Source organism: Natator depressus, chromosome 1 (genome assembly GCF_965152275.1).
Source record: "Natator depressus isolate rNatDep1 chromosome 1, rNatDep2.hap1, whole genome shotgun sequence".
Classification (NCBI taxonomy): domain Eukaryota; kingdom Metazoa; phylum Chordata; order Testudines; family Cheloniidae; genus Natator; species Natator depressus.
In genome coordinates, this window is record NC_134234.1 from 319,497,689 (window position 1) to 319,518,843 (window position 21,155).

Sequence of the window (21,155 nt, forward strand, 5' to 3'; positions counted from 1 at the left end):
TTGCGTCACTTTTCTCAGAATAGTTTATTTGTTAATCTTTAATAAAAGGTTGTCAGTGAAAGTGTTCCTATTTTTATTCTTACTGTTGCAAGCCCCATTTTTAGAGGATTTTTTAAAGTGATTATTGGCACCTGTTACAAGCATTCTGGAGAAGTGACAGGCACATTAATGAATTTAAAGACAGATACACAGATACACTAACAAGTTGGTTAATACATTTAAACTTTTGCATTTTCTAGTTGTATGTATATCTGTCTCAAGAACATATCACCACAGAACTACACCAAGTTTTAAATCACATTTCAGTTGGTTTACTATACATTATCACCATTCCCCTTACTGAATTCACTGTTTGTCTAAATTGACTTCTGGTAATTGTACATAATCAAGTGAAGCATGTGTGGTGGGAAGATGAAAAGTCATTCAGAAAATCATTTCAGACATGCAATTTGACTCTAAATCTTAATTTAATACTTAAGATATTTGCAGTATGTTTAAATGCTTCTGCAACTTTCATCACATAATTAATTGCGGGATGATAGCTACAGACTTCATTCACAGACTTGCCAGTGCTCACTCAAGGAAAGGGAGGTGCTCTTTCATTCTGGGGCCGGATTTGGCTAATTGCTCAATGATTTAGAATCTTGCTTTTTAAAAGCCCTCCTTTCAAAGTATCGGAGATGACTGCAGAGGACAGCTTGGTGCTTGGGAGATCAGAGGATTAGTCACACATGGTGTATATTCTAATTTGACGGCAGCCGCAGGTTGGGAATGGTGTGCCAGCCCCAGTCACTCTCTGCGAAGTAATGAGAGCCCAGGCCCTGCGAGGGCTCCTGCTGGTGGGGGCGGCATAACTTGCCCGGGACCCTCCCCCCATATCCGGAAAGCAGGCAATTCAGTTGTAGCCCCCTCATGGGACACGTGGGAGAGGAAGCACGGAGACGAGCCCTTTGGGCCCTTCTTGCTCAGCCTGAAGTCTTAGGGGCAGCGCACCCCCCCCCGCCTCAAGCCGGGTGACTGTCCCACCCGTGCTAGGTCTGCGAGACCCGTTCTCCCCGCCCCATCCCCCAACGATCCCAGAAGGGGACGCCACAGCTGCAGCCCGCACCTGCTTCCCGCCCCCAAACCCCGGACCGCAACCATTGCACGCGACAACGCGTATCGAAAGACAGCTGGGTCGGCCGCCACTGGGAGGCCGAGAGGCAGGAAGGGGCGGTCCTCCCAGAGCTCCCATACGATTGGACGGCAGGGCTGTCAGCAGCTGAAAACTGATTGGCTGATTCTTCCCGTAAATTTCCACCCCTGCGCCCCTCCGGGGCGACTGTGTCGCGTCAGCGCCCCCTAAGGGTAGATGGGCGGCGCTGCACGCCCCCTTCATCTCAAATCGGGGCAGGGCCGCTCGGGTCTCGCCGCAGATTATGTCAGTGCTGAGGCGAAGGGGGCGGGGGGACGGAGGAGAGGCTCAGAAATAGCCCGAGGACTGCAGCGGCCGGGCTGAGCCGTGGAGTAGATGCGGCAGCAGTTACTACCAGCCGCAAACCAGGCGCCGCCTGAGCGGCAGGAGGGGAGCTGCCGGACGCCCTGCGTGGGATGAGGAGGGGGGTCAGCCATGGCCAGTCGCGGCAGCTGCCCCGAGGAGGAGGAGAGGGAGGAAGCCGCCCTGAGGAAACTGACCGTTCGCCTCACGAACGTGCAGGAGGGGACGCCGCTGGAGAGCTTGCTGCAGACGCTGGAGGACCTGCTGGCCTTGGCCCACCGGCCCCGCGGTGAGGTTCCTGTCCCGGCGGGTCGGGCGCCCACTAGGGCTCCCCGGCTCTGCCCCGGCGAGTAACGGGCTCTTGTTTTGTTTCCTCCCCCCCGCAGCGCCCCGGCTGTTCGGCGGCCGAAACGTCCACGTGCCGGTGTTGCTGGTGTTGGACTCCTACCCGCGAGTGGTCGCGCTGCAGCAGGTAAACGCCTCGGCCGCCTCTCCTGGCGGCCTCCCCTCCATCCCCAGCTGCCCGCTGTCAAGCCCGCGGGCCAGAGCCGCCTGACCCAGCCCTCTTGGGAGCGACGGGGCCCAGCCCCAGCCCCGAGCTCCCCGCAGCTTCGCAAGAAGTTTGGTTTCGGAGCCAAACGGTGCGCGGCTGGTCCTGATTGTCTCAGGAGCCAAATCAAAACTCGCTCGGCGTTCGGGGCGGTCCAGCTCCGTGCCAGACGCTAACCATCAGCCAGGGCAGTAAAATTAAGCTCTTACCAGGGCGGGGCCTCTGGTGGAAGGGGCGGGACTGGGGGGAGTCGTTGGGGGGGGGGGGTCAGCGACCCCTGGCCGGCCCATCCGCGCTGCCTGGTCTGCGCTGCCTGCCGGGGCTCCAGCAGCGATTTAAAGGGCCGTCGCTGCCCCTTTTGCGCCCCCACATCGGCGGCCCTGCTGGTAAGGGTCCTTAAAGCGCTGCCCCGGCAGTGTTTTAAAGTCAGTGGTAACGGTCGGTACTAGCGGCCACTTTTTACCTGTAGGCAGTACCGCCTTACTTTCACCCCTGGTAACAATACACAGCCTTTCCTACCACCTGGGTAGTTACACTTGTGTGAAAACAGTCATACAGTATTGTACAGCAATAGTTTCCGTGCAAATGCTTCTGCTAACTATATTGTCACTACGTAGATGACATAAGATGAGAAAATATTACTGTAAGACGATAAATACAACAAAACTATAGCTCTGGGCCCCCAAATGTTAGCAGTTCTGTACAGTCACCACCAGATGTTCCAGTAAAGAAACACATGACACAAGGCAGCACATCTGTTTTTGTGGGTTTTTTTTTCCTCCCCCACTACATGCATCCAATGAAGTGGGTATTCACCCACGAAAGCTTATGTGCAATACGTCTGTTAGTCTATAAGGTGCACAGGCCTCTTTGCCACATTAAAGAGAGACACACAGAAGTGGATTAAAAGTAAATAACAATATACCATTTAAATCTGTGGAATTCAGTTATCCAAGTTGCTTTATTTCTTCTGTGTCAAATTACTTGGAAAATTTTAAGAAACAGATTATAATAGGTACCACTATTACATTATACTAATAATATTACCAATATATTCTACTATTATCATGGACCACTGCTGTAGAATACTAATGATTTTTAATGGCTAAAGTTTGTTGTCACCTGTTGTTTGCTTATTTGAATTATTTTCTTTCTCTTTCTAAATACTAAACCAAAATAAAGCAAACAAGTATATTTATAAATTATGTAAGTACTGTATTGCACAAATTCCAAATCACATATGGTGTCATATGCTACAAATGTGATATAATGTTGGATATATTCCAATATTGTTCTTAAACATAGCAGGGTGTGTTAAGGAAGTGACATCTGACTTAATTAGCCACTGTCACGCACAGGAAAACCTCAGAAACAAAGCAGGGGGAATTCTGCAGTTTAAGATTCTGCTTGGTTATCTCTGTAATATAAGACTGACTCATTTTCATATTAAATATTGCAGGTGCTTTTCCATGTCATTGCCAGAAAACACATATAAAACAGATCCTTCCTGTCAATCACATAAAATAAAATGTATGTTACCCCCAAAGGATATTTACAGACAATATTACCTCTGTATGGCTGGTTTGTATTTTTTTTTTTTTTTTATAAATGTGAATGGTTGCAATTTTTTTCACCTTTTAAAATTTCGGTTTGTTAGGAAGCAAAATATTAAAATCCCCCACAAATATATCTATTTTAAATAATGGGAAAGGTCGAAGTTAAAACACACACAATTAAAAAAAATTCAGAGTAAGCAATAAATTGTATTCTTGACTCTCCTTGTGATGTATAGTTATTGTAATAATAATGAAATAGTAATTCTTTGCACTGCTGTTATACCTTTCCTTTGAGGATCTCAGAGCAGTGTGGGGAATCTGAAACTTTAATTTCCTGGCTCACTATTCAATTATCACATAGGTAAAGGATTTATAGAGCCATTACTTTTAGGATCGAACCCAGCAGTTGTTTAGCAATAGCAAAATGATGCAGAAGTTTAGAATAGGAAGTAAAAAATATCTCAAACTGAAACTTTAGGGGAAATTTTGGAAAACTGCATAAGGGAGAAAGTAATGACTGTACCTGAGCTGCAAGTGCAGGACACTGAGATAATATCTTTAACTCACCTTTTAATAGTTGGTTTTAAAATGAAGTTTCAGCCTTCTGTCTGAATTTGTTAACCTTTATGAGTTTACTTTAAGGGGCTACAAAAAGTCTAATGTTGTTTTAACCAAGCCCATAGCTAGTATGCAACTCAAATCCTTCACATCACAAAATGCTGCAGTCACCCTTTCCTCTTTTCCCTAATGCTGTAACAATTTTAAATATACTATACCCTAACTGTACTCAGTCTTCCCTGCTTCATCCATTGTGATGCAGTCACAATAACTGTGGGATTCTTGAATCTGAGTTTATGGTGGGGACAGTGTGCTGTACAGTAATGCCTCACTTAACATCGTCCTGGTTAACGTTGTTTCGTTGCTACGTTGCTGATCTATTAGAGAACACGCTCGTTTACAGTTGCGCAATGCTCCCTTATAACATTGTTTGGCAGCCACCTGCTTTGTCCACTACTTTCAGGAAGAGCAAGCAGCCCATTAGAGCTAGCTGGTGGGGGCTTGGAACCAGGGTGGACCGGCAGCCCCCCTGTCAGCTCCCCTAAGTTCCCTGTGCGGCAGCTGCCCAGCAGGCTATCAATTGCCAGGCAGTTCAGCTGTCCCTCCCCACACTGCCCTATGGTGCTCCTGCCCTCTGCCTTGGAGCTGCCCCCAGGAGCCTCCTGCTTGCTGTGCGGGGGGGGGGTGCTAATGTCAGGGTGTCCCCCTCCCCCTGCTCCTGTACCCCATCTCCATAGAACCGGGGTGGGGGGAGGGGAGTGGAAATGAAAGGGCTCAGGATGGACGGAGGGAGCTTGCTGGCAGCAGCTGCTGTCTCAACTTGCTTATCTACTTAAAAAGGCAGTGTACTTACTTAAAGGGGCAATGGCCGTCTCTCTCACACACACGATGTATGTCTCTGTCTCTTTGCCATGCTGTGTCTCCTCCCTTCATTCGTGCTGCCTTGTAGAGTGTGAGGCTACATTAACAACGATGTGTTAACCCTTGAGGGCTCAGCCGAGTGCTAGTTCATCATTTAGCAGTAAGGTATTCCCTGGGAAACATCCCACCCTCTGACTCCACCATCTCAACCAAGCTTCACAATCATCATTGCTGTGTACAGTATTAAATTGTTTGTTTAAAACTTATACTGTGTTTGTGTGTGTGTGTATGGATAGATTTTTTTACCTGGAACCTCACCTCACCTATTTACATTAATTCTTTTGGGGAAATTGGATTCGCTTAATGTCGTTTCGCTTAAAGTACCATTTTTCAGGAACATAACTACAACGTTAAGCGAGGAGTTACTGTAGATGCTCCATTTTGCTACAGCATGTCTACACTAACAACTGCTTTTCAATGTACAGGTTAATGGATCAGTAGCTCTTTCTGATTTGTGGCACTGGAGTGAAATTGACCAATGTTTTGGGGTTTGTCTGAGTAAGGGCAGTGTCTGGATTGATTAACAAATTTCCTTCTGGCTCAGCTTGCCACACAGTGATTTGCTGCTGTATCATCAACTCACACAAAGTGAACGTCTACTTCTTAGTAGATCAGTATTGTAGATACCAAGGCAAGTTGGACTATTAATACAGACCTCACAAACTTCTCTACAAACAGTGGGAAAGCTACTGATCTCCAATAAGTCAAAAATAATAATGCCTTAGAACAGATACCATATTTAGTAAGTACTGTAACAACTACAGTTTCTGCGATCACTGACTGTCAGATTGATGCTGCTTAAATAGTAGAGGACAAGACATGTTTAAATTCAAGTAAGTGAATGACTATCATTGAAACATTACTGCCTCAATTCACTACACATACTAGTAATGAAAAGGGAACCAATTTTAAAATAACAGAATATTAGTAATGCCACCAAATGGGGTCTTATGTAAATGATCCACTTTAGTACCTGTAAGAATGTTTTTATTTATTTATTTTCCTTTCAATTTAGGCTTTAGGCTCTCGGACAGTTATTTAAGATACAATCATTTGCTTACAGTGTTGCTAGACAAAGGCTAAGAACCCTAAAAGCCCTGGGGGTTTTATATCAACATTGCAAGAGGGATCTTATGTTAGCACAGGGGTGGACAAACTTTTTGGCCTGAGGACCATATCTGGGAATATAAATTGTATGGTGGGCCATGAATGCTCACAAAATGCACACAGGAGGGTGTGAGGGCTCTGGTTGGGGGTGTGGGCTCTGGGGTGGGGGCCAGAAATGAGGAGTTCAGGGTGCGGGCGGGGGGGGAGGGCTCTGGGGTGGCTGGGGATGAGGAGTTTGGGGTGCAGGAGGGTGCTCCGGGCAGGGACTGGGGTTCGGTGGGTGGGAGGGGGATCAGGGCTGGGGCAGGTGGTTGGGGCGCAGGGAGAGGCTCAGGAGTGCAAGCTCCAGGCGGCGCTTACCTCAGGCAGCTGCCAGAAGCAGCAGCATGTCCCTTCTCCAGCTCCTAAATGGAGACGCAGCTCGGCGGCTCTGCACGCTGCCCTGATTTGCAGGCACTGCCCCTGCAGCTCCCATTGGCTGCAGTTCCCGGCCAATGGGAGCTGCAGGGGAAGCACTTGGGGTGGGGGCAGCATGCAGGGCGGAGGCCCCACGTGTAGGAGCTGGAGGGGGGCCATGCCGCTGCTTCCGGGAGCTGCGTGGAGTGGCCCCCGACCTTGCTCTCTGGCTGGAGCGCTGGAGTGGGGCAAGCCCCAGATCCCGCTCCCCAGTGGGAGCATGAGGGCCAGATTAAAACAGCTGGTGGGCCGGATTCGGGCTGTAGTTTGCCCACCCCTGTTTTAGCACATTAGATGCTTGCTGTACATTTTTCAGTGTGTACTGGGTCCTTAAAATAAATAATTTGGTATGATACAAATCTGGATTTTATAAGGAAAATGTATTAGGGAACAAGAAGGGGGAACTAAAAAAACCCCACGTATAAAGCTAAGTTTTATAATGTTCTACATTTTATAAAGAACAGTAGAGTTAGATGAGGCTGGGGGGGAGACTTTCAAAATACAGTCTTTGTTAAGCAATGCAAACACATTCGTTTTTGAACACTGTACTTAGTTCAGCAGCTAGAAAAGGGAAGACGGTTTTGAACATGAAAGCCTTATGCTATTTCCAGTTTGTTCTATAACTATGTATGGCTTACTGGTACAGACCACTGAAATCATGTTATCTTTTGTGACATTTTTTACATTTAAACATGACCCACAATTAAAACAAAAAGAAAAGGAGTACTTGTGGCACCTTAGAGACTAACCAATTTATTTGAGCATAAGCTTTCATGAGCTACAGCTACAGCTCACTTCACTGTAGCTCATGAAAGCTTATGCTCAAATAAATTGGTTAGTCTCTAAGGTGCCACAAGTACTCCTTTTCTTTTTGCGAATACAGACTAACACGGCTGTTACTCTGAAACCTGTAATTAAAACAAATTGACAATAACAAGTCATCAATATTTTTTTCACAGAACCAGACAATAATTGAAACTATTTGTTTATGAAACACACATTCCATAAATATTTAAAACAATAATTCTGTCTATGTAGCCAAAATATCTTTTCTTAGGACTTTATTGTGGCTTTAAGGCACATAGTCCTATGGTGTGGGAAGTGCATCAGGAGCTCAGGGTGGCATTTTGTCTGATTCAGAAACAACGCCTCTGGGAAACATAGCTTCTATGCCACCTTTTGCAGGAGTGCTGGATTAATTTTTCCCATTCTATGTGGGACGATGGCCTTCTTCTGCCCTGTTCTTCATTCATTTTGCAGATGTTAGAACCACTAAGAGTGAGGAGGGTCTTGTGGAGTTCTTGCATTTAGAGGACTACAAGGGACAGATTCTGTGCAATCCCTGCACAGATGTGCAAAGGGGAGGGAGGTTCCTGTGCTCTCTCCCTTTTCCACCATCTCCTCCTTCTGAACCTTCTTGCACCTGTTCAGGTCCAGGCACAATCCAGTTTTCTATATGTGGTTGAGCCTGTTGTGGAAAGAATGTTCTGAAGGAACCTATGTTGGTTTGAAAGTGATAACTTAGTTACTGTCACTTATTAATTGTATTTTTGCCTTGATTATGGAGGATTACGTAACAAAAGTATATGTATGTATATATGAGTCCAATTACGGAATGAATTGGTGTCCTCCAAGTGACCAAATAACTGAAATGCAAAATCACCCACGACAAATGATACCCTTACTGTCAGTCTGAGGCAGGGGTGGCCTGTTCATATAGGCGAACTAGGCGGTTGCTTAGGGTGCCAAGTTAAATGGGGAGCCAAATTTGAGGGGAAAAAATCAAATACAAAAAAAAATAAAATGGAAAAAAAGATGTCATTATTTCAATTCCCATGCGTGTATGGAGGGAATATGAATTATAATTCATCTCTCTACATTTCTGAGAATTTATTAATATGTCAAATCTTTTATTTACTGCCAAAATAAATAATATTTTAGCGATTTTTTTTCAATTTGCGACGTAGGGTCAAAATGACCCACTCTGCAGTTTTGATAAGCAATAACTCGGCCACAATGAAACACATCTGCCAGCGGCAAGAGCTGCAATGCCAGTGACAACTCACTCAAATATACATCAAGGTCGCATAGCCAGAAATTCATGTAGAGCGGAGATATCGTGAGTTGATATACATCAAACAGTCGTTTTAACACACGTCGCAGGTAGATGGTTAAGAATTGAGTGAATACTGTGGAAAATTGTGTTTCTTGGTGCCAAAGCATTATAAATCCAAAATGTGAGTATCTTTAAGCGTTATTGAACCTTAGCGTTATTATCGGGCTGTAGAATTATGAACTTTTCTTTGTTTTAACTGGTTCACATGTAATAAATAAGGTCCATAAAAGAAAAGTAACAGAGTTAACGCTTAATAGACTATGAAATTGATGACATCACACTCCAAGTGGGTATCTGCGAGGATGGGGATTACTTTCCAAACAGCCGGTGTTGGGTTATAATGTTGAAAAAGGTCATTTTGTTTCCATGTAAATGCTGTAACTAACTATTGTGAAAAATGTGTTGGGATGGCTGCAATGCGGTTTAAATCACTGACCATGTGGTGTCAGCCATCATTAATGCTATAATGCTTGCAGTTGGGAGCACAGTTAGTACATAACAATATTCAAATGCCCCATGGCAGAAAGAGGAAAAAGAAAACCCTCAGGAGCTGAGTATCATAAACGAAAGGCTGAGAAGGAAAAGGACCAAGCAAAACAGCATATCTGTTTAATATGACACATCTTCTCTTTAATCCAAATAAAGATGGAAGCAGTTCACAGCATCCAGATGAAGGAATTTTACTTGGAGAGGAGGTTAGCTCACATCCGCATGGAAACAGTTTGGAAACTCAAGATGATGGAAGCTTATTTCTAGATGAAGGCAGCTCACAGCATCAGACTAATATGGAAGTGGAGAAAATGTATTCACCTTCAGAGACACATGCAGAAATTGAAGTAAATGAAGTAGAAGGAAGAAAGGATGAGGAAGTTGCAAACAAGTTACAGTATGGGGACCTAGCTTCATTGCCCAGATGTGATGACAGTGTGTGGCAAATTCTCATGAAACATGGACCCAAACAAGTTCACGAATTTCTCTTCCCTAAGGATGGAAATAAAAGAAAATTCTCTGTTCAGCATTACAAGAGGAAACTCATTAATGGGGAAGAAATTCATCAAAACTGATTACAATATTCGGTGTTGAAGGACTCTGTTTTGCTTTTGCTGCAAGTTGTTTAGAAATAAAGCGATTGGTACATCACTTACTGAAAATGGTTCGAAGGACTGGAAAAACATGTCTTAAATTCTCTCTTCACATGCAAGAAGTACAGAACATTTAGAATGTTTTCAAAATTGGAAAGAACTTGAATTAAGATTTGAAAAAAGAAAAAACTATCCGTGAAGAAAATGTACATGTGATCAAGGAAAAAGAAGAATATTGGCAACAAATATTAGAGCATCTGATCGCTTTAGTGAGCGTTCTCAGTGGGCAAAATTTAGCATTCTGCAGCCGCAGTAGAAATGAAAAATTATACACTCCAGGTAATGGAAACTTTTTAAAATTTCTTGAATACCTAGTTTTGTTTGATCCAGTCATGAAGGAGCATCTATGTAAAATAACTGATCATGAAACACTGGTTCATTACTTAGGAAAAAATATGCAGAATGAACTGATTCAAATCCTAGCAAATGCTATTAAAGAGAAAATTGTAGAAGCTGCCCATTCTGCAAAATACTTTTCAATAATACTGGACTGTACACCAGATGTGACTCATGTTGAACAAATGCCGATGATCATTCGTTTTCTGGATATGGAAGTGTCTGCAGATGAAGATAATGTTGAAGTGCTCATAAAGGAACATATTTTGGGTTTCGTACCACTGAAGGAGACAACTGGAGCATTTATGACTGAAACTATTCTACAAGCACTTGAAACAATATCATTATCTGTTGAAAACTTATGTCGCCAAGGCTATGATAATGGGAGTAATATGAAGGGTAAAGACAATGGTGTGCAAACAAGAATGATGGAAATCAATCCTAGGGCCTTTTTTGTTCCTTGCAGTGCACATTCTCTGAATTTGGTTGTCAATGATGCTGCTACATGCTGTTTGGAGGCAAGCAGTTTCTTTGACCTGGCACAATGTGTTTGTGTTTTTCTCAGGCTCAACATGCCGTTGGGAAATTCTGAATTGCCGTATGAATTCTCTAACTGTGAAACCACTTAGTCAGACAAGATGGGAGAGTCACATTGATGCTGTGAAGCCTCTTCGCTATGAACTTGGAAACATTTATAATGCCCTAATTGAAATTTCTGATACTACCTTTCCTGGATCAGTTCGGCATGTTCAGATGCAGAAGCTCTTGCAAATGGCCTTTCCAAGTTCAAATTGTGACTTGACTCACTTTGTGGTATAATATCCTTTTCGAGATTAACCTCACTAGTAAGCAGCTTCAGGAAAAGAACTTGAGCATACATTCTGCTCTTGAAAAATGCAGCAAACTAAAAATATTCTGGAGGAATTCAGAAATGATGAAGGGTTCGAAAGAACACTGATAGATTCTCTCGAGCTTGCTTAAGAAATAGACTTTCCGACAGAATTTGAACCAGAGCCAGTTCGCATTTGGCAAAAGAAACAGCAGTTTTCATATGAAGGACGAGACAAACCCATTCAGAACCCGAACCAAAGGTTCAAAATGAATTTCCACTTCGCAGTCCTTGATACTGCTATTCACTCGATTGATGAAAGATTTCAACAGATGCAACAGCTAGAGTCAGTGTTTGGCTTTCTATATGAAATTCACAGCTTGCAAAAGAAAACAGCAAAACAGATAAGAGAATTTTGTATAAAACTGGAGTCGGCATTGACTCATGGAAAATTGAAAAGACATTGATGCTACAGATTTGTGTAGTGAGCTTCAGGCTTTTTCAAGACGACTTAAGAAACATTCCACTCCTGAAGAAGTACTGAAGTTTGTTTGTGAAAATAAACTCGGACAGTTTTCCAAACTTTTTTATAGCTCTATGCATTCTTTTAATTTTGCCAGTTTCCGTAGCTAGTGGGGAACGTAGCTTCTCAAAATTAAAATTGATAAAAACATGTGTGTTCAACAATGGTGCAAGAGAGACTTGTTGGACTTGCCACAATGTCAATAGAGCATGAAATAGCTGGAAAACTGGATCTAAAAGAACTAGTGACTGAATTTTCAAAACTTAAAGTAAGAAAAGTCAAGTTTTAAGAGCACAGAGTGTTTTTTATTTGGAGTGTTTTGTAAATACAGGTTAAAGTTTATTTGAAGAGTTTTCTTATTTCCTTCTATATTGGATGTGGTGGTAATGGCAGTTAAAGCAGGATAGCCTAATGGATGATTTTGGATTTGTAATAATAAAAATTATAATTAATATTTTTAATGCATTTTTATTTTGAAATCGGACTGAAATATCATCTAGCTGTCGTGTACAAATCTATTCTGAAAATTTTGTGTCTCTGTTTTATCTGATCTCAGAAACGTTGGTTAGACAGATGGACGGACGGATAAACCGAATAATTAAGCCTCTGTTTAAAAATATTAAAAAGAAAAAAGGGGTAAAATGTTTCCCAGGTTACCAAAAACCTCAGCCTAGATCTGCCCTTGGGGTTGTTTGAGGGTGGGGACGCCGATTGCATGGTTCGCCTAGGGCGCCAGTTGCTGGCAGGTAGTCTAGGGCCACCCCCGCTCAGAGGCGAGGCCAAGAGCTGAATTTGTATGGAAAACAAACTCCCCACTCATGCCAAGAGGTGCTTCCTTTAAGTCAGGGTTATGACACATTAGTTTGAGTGGAGGAGTTCACATTGTTGCTCTCTATGCCCTTCCTTGTTCTGTGGATTAATGGAGGATTTCAGTCTCCAGGAATCCCAATCCAGTACCTGTCCTGGACACTAAATTAACATTAAAACTTAAACAAATATAAAAGCCAGATTTACAAATTTTATAATATAATTGCAGATAAGTAGCATCTCTTGTTAATACATAGGACCAAATTGTGCTGTGATTTAAATCCCTTTTGTTAGACAAAGTTGGTCTAGCATTCAAGTGTTTGCATTCTCAATCAAATGTAATCTGTTATATACCGGGGGGGCCCAGGGGTTTATGGCCCTTCCACTTTTTGCAACTGGCCTTGCCCCTCTGCTTCCCCCCCAAGGCCCCACCCTCAGCCAGGCCTGCAGCTGGAGCCTGTCTGGGGAGCCTGGGCAGCTGTGGGGAACCATGTACCCTCCAGTTGTCCTGGACGGGGGGGCGTGGTCCCAGGGGTGGGGACTCGGGGGGGCCCCCACACAGGTGGAGGGGCCCCGGCCTGGCTCCGGCTTCCAGCTTGGCCAGGGGTGGGGCTTCAGGGGGAAGAAGAGGGGCAAGGCCACAGAGGTTTTGGGAAGGCTCCACCATCCATGGTTCTATGGCCTGATATGTGGCATGCAATGTTATATATTTTGAATAGATTCCTAGATTCCAAGGTCATAAGGGACCACTGTGATCATCTGGTCTGACCTCCTGTATAACACATGCCGTAGAATTTCCCCAAAGTAATTCCAAAGCATAGCTTTTACAAAAACATCCAATCTTGATTTAAAAATTGTCAGTGATGGCAGAATCCATTACAAACCTTGGTAAATTGTTCCAGTGGTTAATTACTCTCTCCGTTAAAAATTTCCTGCTTATTTACAGTTGAATTTGTCTAGCTTCAACTTCCAGCCATTGGATCATGTTATACCTTTCTTGGCTAGATTGAAGAGTGCTTTTTTAAATATTTATTCCCCATATAGATAATTATAGACTATAATCAAGCTGCTAATATCCTTTTTCAATATGTGAGCCTACACATGTAAGATCTAGCAAGCTTTCATAATAAACTAGGAACATTTATTAGTGTTTTTTCTCCAACAAGAAATGGGTAAAATAAGGAACCTTTTTCAATTTAGGCCTTGGGTATTTTATTCTCAGAGGTATTTCATAATCAAGGAATTTGCATATTATTGAGCAGCTAGTTGTTAACTTTCGTGTGTCCTCTGCCTTGTCTTGTCTTGTGTTAGTTCATCGTATCTTATTTAGGTTGTTAGAATTTCAGATCAAGGAATATGTTATGAGTTCATCCTTTTTCCTACATGCAAGGGGAATGGGAAACGGTGTTTATGTTTTAAAGTAGAATATCTCTTCATCGGAGAAGGGACACAAGTAAGAGACTTGACATGTCTGTTGAAAAATAACTATATTTTTATTTTCCAGGTGGGTTGGTCACTTTTTTGTAAATTAATAGAAGTGTGTCCAGCCACTCTACGTAACATAGCTCCTCAGGATGTTGGAAAGGATTGGGAAGTACTTGGTGTTCATCAGTAAGTATATAAATTTTACAAACAAATTGTGTATGCAAAATGTCTCCTAGAGTTCTTCTAGAAGAAGAAAGTAGGAGAAAAATGTTTTGTTTTTTTTAACACATTAAGTAATTGTTCTAGATTAACTTTCTAACTTGGTTATTACAGTTTTATCGTATAGTAATGCAGAGTAAAAAAAATCCACTAGAGTTCCATCATAAGACTTTGGTGCAGATTAAAAGGTTGTTTGGTACAGGATCTAATGGCTAGAAACTAGGACAGCAAAGAGGAAAAAATACTCGTATAAAAAGATTTATTGGAAGGTGAACCAGTAAATTGCTGTGTCATTGATTGTCATTCCCATATTAGAAAATGTCTTTGAAATTAACTTGATCCAGGATTGTATGAGGAGCCTATATAGTGATCAGTGTGTTGTGTTTATGTCAAGTCTGTTGTTTAGTAGATAGGCTAAGACAGTATGTGTTGAACCAGCTGGAGTTTGTTAGGGGGCTTATTCCTTTACCCACTTACTTCCCTGGTCCTTCTCGCATGAACAGAGAGCAACAATACCCAAAGTCTAAAGGTGCAAACAATTTGATGTTTATTGGGGTGAACTTCCAGCAAGCATGATTCCAGTTTCCTTCCTTAGTATCCTCCTTCCCAGCTCTGACACCACAGAGCCTTACACCTGTGTCCCTGTTCCCATTTCCCCTCTTTAGCAAAACATGATTCCAATTTCCGCACCCCCGTTCCCTGTTCCCATCCCCCCACTCCCACACCCACTCACTTCCTCATTGACTGCAGACTATATAGTAAAACTTGAGTTCTGCTTAGCTATACCTTAACCAATCATTTTCCTGAAATTTAACTAACCAATCCTAACATATTGTAACATGATTATGTAACCAATTATACCCCACCACCTTAATTAGTTTACACCCAGCAAAATTAATTATACAGCAGACAGGAACAATCACAGAACCAGACAGAGATTATACAGACAAACAATAGCAAAGTGGGAACTATAATGACAAAACAATACAGAAGTGAGGATTTCACATCCCAGCTATTGATAAGTGAGTTCTTGCCAGACAGGATGCTATCAAACTAAGTTTCCGTTTACATTTTCTAGGCACTTCCCTTTCTCTGGAGGTAATAGGAATACAATCCTGTCCTGATAGTGCCTAACAGCCCAATAGCACCTTATTTCAATGTGACTAGTTTGGAATGTGAGGATGTGACTGTTTGCTTCCTAGCTTATGGCTGCCTCTGCTGCTTAGCCAAAGGCCTTAGTCTAAGAACAGGGCCTCAGACTGTCACAGTAAGAGAAGGCCCTTACACCAGCAGACAGTGATTTTGATTCTTTCTTTTATACCTCTAGAACTAGCCAAGTGATAAGAATACACCTAAATTCTTAAAGTACAGGCCTTTGCAGACAGGCCTGAATATCTATATCCTAACAGAGTTGTTAAGTTTTTTTACTCCTAAATATGGTGCTTTACTATTAGAAAACTGGAAGTCATAAAAGCATGAACTGTCACTAGGTTCTCATTTGGCAGGATGTGGAAAGGTCTCTTGGCTGGCCAAACGCCAATGAAGGCATTTCAGAACCATTCTGACCATTCAATATGGGGGCAAACGTTTTAGAAGGAGGGTGTTATTACTATGTTTGCGAGGTCTTCAGATTGATTCTTCTCACCAGCATTACCTCCATTTTCCCTGGGTTCGTCGTCCGCAAACTAGTGTATCCGTGCACTGATCTCACTTAGGTGCTACGACAGCCAGGGGATTCCATTCTTAGCATTCAGAGTGAAAGAAATAAAGTTCTGTGATATCTACATACTGTTGGCAGATTAGGGCATTTTATGAACTCACCTAGCAGTAACACGTATCTTAAGTTGGAAAGAGGATAAAGTTTTGTGGAACTCTACAAGTGAGAACTTGTAAGGTAGAAGTGCAGTCCCCTCATAGTAGAGGTTGAGAGGAAGGATCTCTTCCACCTCATGGAGTTTCCATCAGTCTTGCTAGCTCTTTAAGATGGAACAACAGCATCTCAGGATTTAAGCTGTCAAATGCAGCCAAGTGATGCAGTAATATGGGTATGGAGGTACGTTCCTTATCTGTGGTTAAGAAAAGATAGTCCACTAGTGTGGTCAAATATGCAATTTTGGTCAAATATGTAATTGGGAAGGTCCAATATCACAGATCAGGTGCAGGTCAGGTGAGTATTCTTTCCAATCTTCCCCATTTCTTTACTCAAAAAGGATACCAGGTTATAGTTGATAAGATCAGTTGCGTCAAACTATAGTTTATTATGCAATAATTTGTAGGAGTGTCTGGTATACACTGTAGTGCTGCTGCATTGCATCAACTGCCTGATGGTTGTAGAGGAGCAGTATGCAGGTAGGCTAAAGATGAAAACATAATTTATATACAGTTAATTTGTACTGTAAGATGATACACTTTTGTGTATTTTTGGAAAACAGAAATTTTAAGTTAGAAATTTTGACATAGATTGTAAGTGCTCTTGGGCAGGGACTGTCTTTTTACTTTGTTTGTACAGCACCTAGCACAATGGGTCCTGATCCATTGTAAGGTCTGGTACCTGCTACAGTATGACAAATTAATTATAATAATTTGACTAATTGGTTCACAAGACTTTCTGGCTCAACCAAGGTATATTAAATGTTATAAAAAACAATGCAGCACGTGAAGTAACTTTTCACATCTTGACTGATACGTTGATAAGTAGCTTATATAACTCTCAAAAAAGAAAACATAAGGAAATTCTCTCAGCATATCTGGGCTCTTTCTAAATGCTCACAAACCTTTTGCCAGAGCTTTTGTAATCCATAGGCATGCGCATGAGGTGTGCCGGGTGTGCTCAGGCACATCCTAATCAGGGCCGCCCCAAGAGCCAAAAAAAAAAAGGTGGTGGGCGGGGGGGGGAGAGCCGCCGGACTGCAGGAGATGGGGGCTGGAGGAGTCTGGGGTAGGGGAGGCCCCGGCCCGGTGTCTCTTCTCCGCCCCCATTCTCCCCTGCGGGGGCAGAAGCTTGTTGGTGCTGCGCGCCCCCGGCTCTGTCCTGCTGCTCCACGTCAGCTGGCAGCCAAGCTCCCGCCTTTTCCCCCCAGCATGCTGCGTACTCGCCCCTCCTCCTCTCACTCTTTCGCTCTCCCTGCCCCCGATCAGCTGTGTGCTGGGGAGAGAGAGGGGGAATTGGAGAAGAGGCAGGGGCAGGGCCTTGGGAAAGGGGGTGGAATCGGGGTATAGCCTCTCCAGCCCCCTGCTGTGAACCACTCAGGGCAGGGGGCTAGGAGCATCCCCATGACCCCAGCCCACCTCCCTAGCCCTGACTCTTGCACCCCCCTCACACACACCCAGCCCTCTGCCCGGACTCCTGCACCCCCCTCACACACACCCAGCCCCCCACACCCCAAGCCTTGACTCCTGCACCCCTCCACATCCCCGCCCCCATCCTGAGCACCAAACGGGGCGCTCCTGCACCCTCCCGCCCACATATCCACCTGCACCCCTTGCACCAAATGGTAGCTGCCCCAGATAAGCGCTCCACACCCCAACCTCCTGGCCAGACCCTGCACCCCAACTCCCAGCCTGCTCCTGCACCCTAACTCCCTCCCAAACCCTGCATCCCTAGCCCTGTACTCAGTGCACCCCCACCCTCAGCTTGGTGCGGAGAGAGACAAAGAGAATGGGCTAGAACCAGGGAGAAGGTAGGTACCTGCTCTTTGTGGGCAGGAGTGGGGGGATCCTGGTTACCCACACCTCAGCCCTGCTGCACTTGCAGTTTATGCCCAGCCCCTCCCTTGCTCCAGGGACCAACCCTAGCTCCCGCCCCGCTGTGCTTTTGCCCCCGGCCCCTGCCTTGCTCCAGTCAGCAGGGACTAATCCTCCCCCCATGCCCCACTGTGCTCCTTTTGCCCCTGGCCCCTGCCTCACTCCAGCTGGGGACCAATCCTTGCCCCCGTCCCCACCATGTCCAGCTGTTAGGGTGGATAAAAATCAATGACTTTAAAAAAAAATCAAAAATATCAGATTTTTTTTAATTTAAATTGGATTTTTGAGGGAAAAACATATCTAAAGATAGATACATTATATCTCATCATGGAATAGGGATTATAAATTCTAATTCTATAGCATGAGACAATATATTAATGTAATGTTTAAGAAAAGTTTTGTGAATGAGTTCTAATAGTTCATGGATTAGGGACCCAATCTTATGGGGTTCCACAGGCTTCTGTATAGATTATTTAGGTTAATCTTTTTATCTACCCAATGGGACTCAGTGCTCAGTCTCGAAGATACCATCAGAAATGCTTAGTTTTGCAGTTGTATTATGTTGTATTATTAGGCAATAAACACCGAATTGCATAATATAGATGTTGTAGAAATGTATAGAAAGCCTGCGTTCTCTCGCAGCATGCATCCCCACTATTGCGGCACTGCATTACCATTACCCCTCCCCCTCCGACCACTATTCTAGAAAATTCTTTGACCTATATAAGCGGTCATGTCAGGCGTGCCCAGCGCAGCATCTACAGTGTTTGTAACCTTTGTCGCGTGTACGCTACTGAAATAGCATAACAAGCTCGTGGCTTTACGTTTTAATCCAATCATATGATACCCCCTTTAAAATATGGATCAGTTCATTGTTAATATAAGAAAAGGAGCAGACAAACTGAATTATAATGAATGTGCTGACAGTAGTGCAAATACCTCGGACTCCTCGGTTAAGAACTTACATGAAGATAGTGCCGCCACCAGTTCCAGTGCGTGCAATAAACTGAGTAATGACCAACAGAAACAGACTTTGTCTCTTAGTTCAGATCCGTGTAGTTCCTATTCAAAGCCATCAAACATTCCATCTGATGACCCGGTCTCTGATATTCCAAAAAACAGATTAGAACACCAGTCTCAATTATCTAGAGGTCCTTATCAGCCTAGATTGAGAGTGTTTCCTAGAAGTAAAATAGGGAATAAACAAAGAAGTTTTCAGTCCAATTGGTATGAAAAGTATAGATGGTTAGAATATAACTCATCAAAGGATGCAGCATTTTGCTTTTACTGCTGTTTCGTCTCCTCTAATGATGCAGCAAACAAAGGTCACACTGATCCGGCATTTATTGATAAGGGATTCAGAAACTGGCATAAGGCTAACAAATGTTTTAAAAACCACCTACTGTCAAAATCTCATGTGTTGAGCTGTTCTTCATGGTCAAGTTTTAATGAAGGGAAACCTATTGATGTATTGTTGGATTAGGGCAAGCAGGCTTAGCTGTCTAAACAAGAAGAAGAACGGTGCCATAACCGAAGTGTAATGGAGCGACTGATTGACATTGTTCTGTGTTTGTCGAAAGGTGGGAGACCATTCAGGGGTCACAATGAAAAAGCTGACAGTGTTGAGAGAGGTTTCTTTCTAAATCTTGTCAATATGCTCCAAAAATATGATCCCATAATGGCAAAGCATGTGTAGCAATCTCCTCGAAACGCTACCTATCTGAGTAATTGCATCCAAAATGATTTAATTGTAGCCTTGCACAACGTTGTGCAACAAAAGATTGTGTCTTCACTAAATGGAAAAATGGTCTCAATAATTGCCACCAACACTACTGACTGTGGACACCATGAAAAACATAGTCCAGTTGAACATTTTGTGTCTGTTCAGAGACTATTAACAGTTGATGCTCAGTCTATTTTTGACCAGTTAAATGACGTCTTTGGCATTCTTAAAATTGACTGGTCATCAGTGATGTCTGTCTGTTTTGATGGCGCATCTACTATGTCTGGATGTACTGTGGGAGTTCAAATGAAATGTAAAGAAAGAAACAGTGAAATACTCGATGTACACTGCTATGCGCATTGTTTGAACCTTGTCCTAGAAGATTTGCAAGTAAACAAAACAGAACTATCTTTGATTTTTTTCGTGTTATTTAGACTCTTTATACCTTCATGGAGGGGAGTCCTGTGCGTCATGCAGTAATGGAGAAGATTTCATAAGAAGTAGGATCCCAGTTGAAGACTTTGAAGTCCCTGTCAAACCCAAGATGGGCACGCAGAGCAGAAGCAATGGCTGCTGTAAAACAAAACTACTCCATCATTTTACAAGCTTTACAAAAGATTATCGAAACAACTCACCTTGCTGACGCTAAAATAAAAGCCATGGGCCTTATCCATGAACTAAATTCATTCACGGTTTCAGAGTAGCAGCTGTGTTAGTCTGTATCCGCAAAAAGAAAAGTACTCCTTTGCTTTTTGTAAATTCATGCAAGTTCATCTTTACCCTTCCTATGATGCACCCTATTCTCCAGATGGTGGTAAAAGTGAGTAAGGCTCTTCAAGCTCCAGATCTCAACTTACTGCAATGACAAGGGTGAAAAGCTTGTGTAACTCTTTGGCTGCAATGAGAAGTGGCCCAGAATATTTTCAATCTATTTTCAATGACAGTGTGAAAATGTGTGTAGAGAATGATATATCAATTCCTCCAGTTAAGAAGAGAAAAACGTCCACTTGTATTGATGACACATTTGAGTCCCAGCATCACTTTGATACAAAAGAGGAGCAGGAAAGAATAACTTTGTCTTACCCACTCCTAGACTCAATGATTACCGGCATTGACCAGCGATTTGAACAGGAGACTTGTAAAATTGTGGCTGCAGTGGGAAAACTGCTGAGCTGAGACATTGGCAGGGACAATATAGTTGGAAGCTGAAGTCAGATTGCTTCGGGGTTATGACGGATCTGTTCCTAAAGGTAGCACTATGAACACCACCAGAGAGTGGCTTGATTGGCTAAAGGAATTGGCCATGTTCCAGGCCTTTTACAAATCTATTCAATGTTTTGCAGTCTTACCTGTTACAAGCTGTTCATGAGAGAGAGCCTTTTCGAAACTAGCACATGTAAAAAACAAACTAAGAAGTACAATGTCCCAACAGCGCCTCGATTCACCCATGATTTTGTACATTGAACAAGAATTGGCTTCGTCAGTTAATTACAATTATGTGATTGAGGAATTTAAGTCCATAACACCTGGTGAGCGACGTCTCATTCTCTAGGACAGGAAGATGAAGAAACCTTAATCTGTTTTGGTCAATTTGGGTTAGCTCATTATCTGGTTAAAGATAAAGATCATGAAAATTGATTGTATTGTTGCCGGCACGCAATGCCGA

At 43.2% G+C, this 21,155-nt stretch overlaps 2 protein-coding genes across 3 annotated transcripts in view; one reads left to right on the forward strand and one right to left on the reverse strand.

Annotated features, from left to right (window-relative positions):
* SLC2A13 (solute carrier family 2 member 13) overlaps window positions 1-1,856 on the reverse strand; it is a 390,525-nt gene extending 388,669 nt beyond the window's left edge. Inside the window, exon 1 of the mRNA XM_074942450.1 lies at window positions 1,675-1,856. The gene's annotated coding sequence lies outside the window, so the exon portion shown is untranslated. The remainder of the gene's footprint in view (window positions 1-1,674) is intronic.
* The window catches only part of LRRK2 (leucine rich repeat kinase 2), a 119,290-nt gene continuing 99,559 nt past the window's right edge, over window positions 1,425-21,155 (forward strand). For both annotated transcript variants that reach the window (XM_074942446.1, XM_074942447.1), the window contains exons 1-3: window positions 1,425-1,766; window positions 1,864-1,949; window positions 13,883-13,989. In XM_074942446.1, the coding sequence (XP_074798547.1) occupies window positions 1,610-1,766; window positions 1,864-1,949; window positions 13,883-13,989 (350 nt within the window). In that variant the 5' untranslated portion in view covers window positions 1,425-1,609. The remainder of the gene's footprint in view (window positions 1,767-1,863; window positions 1,950-13,882; window positions 13,990-21,155) is intronic.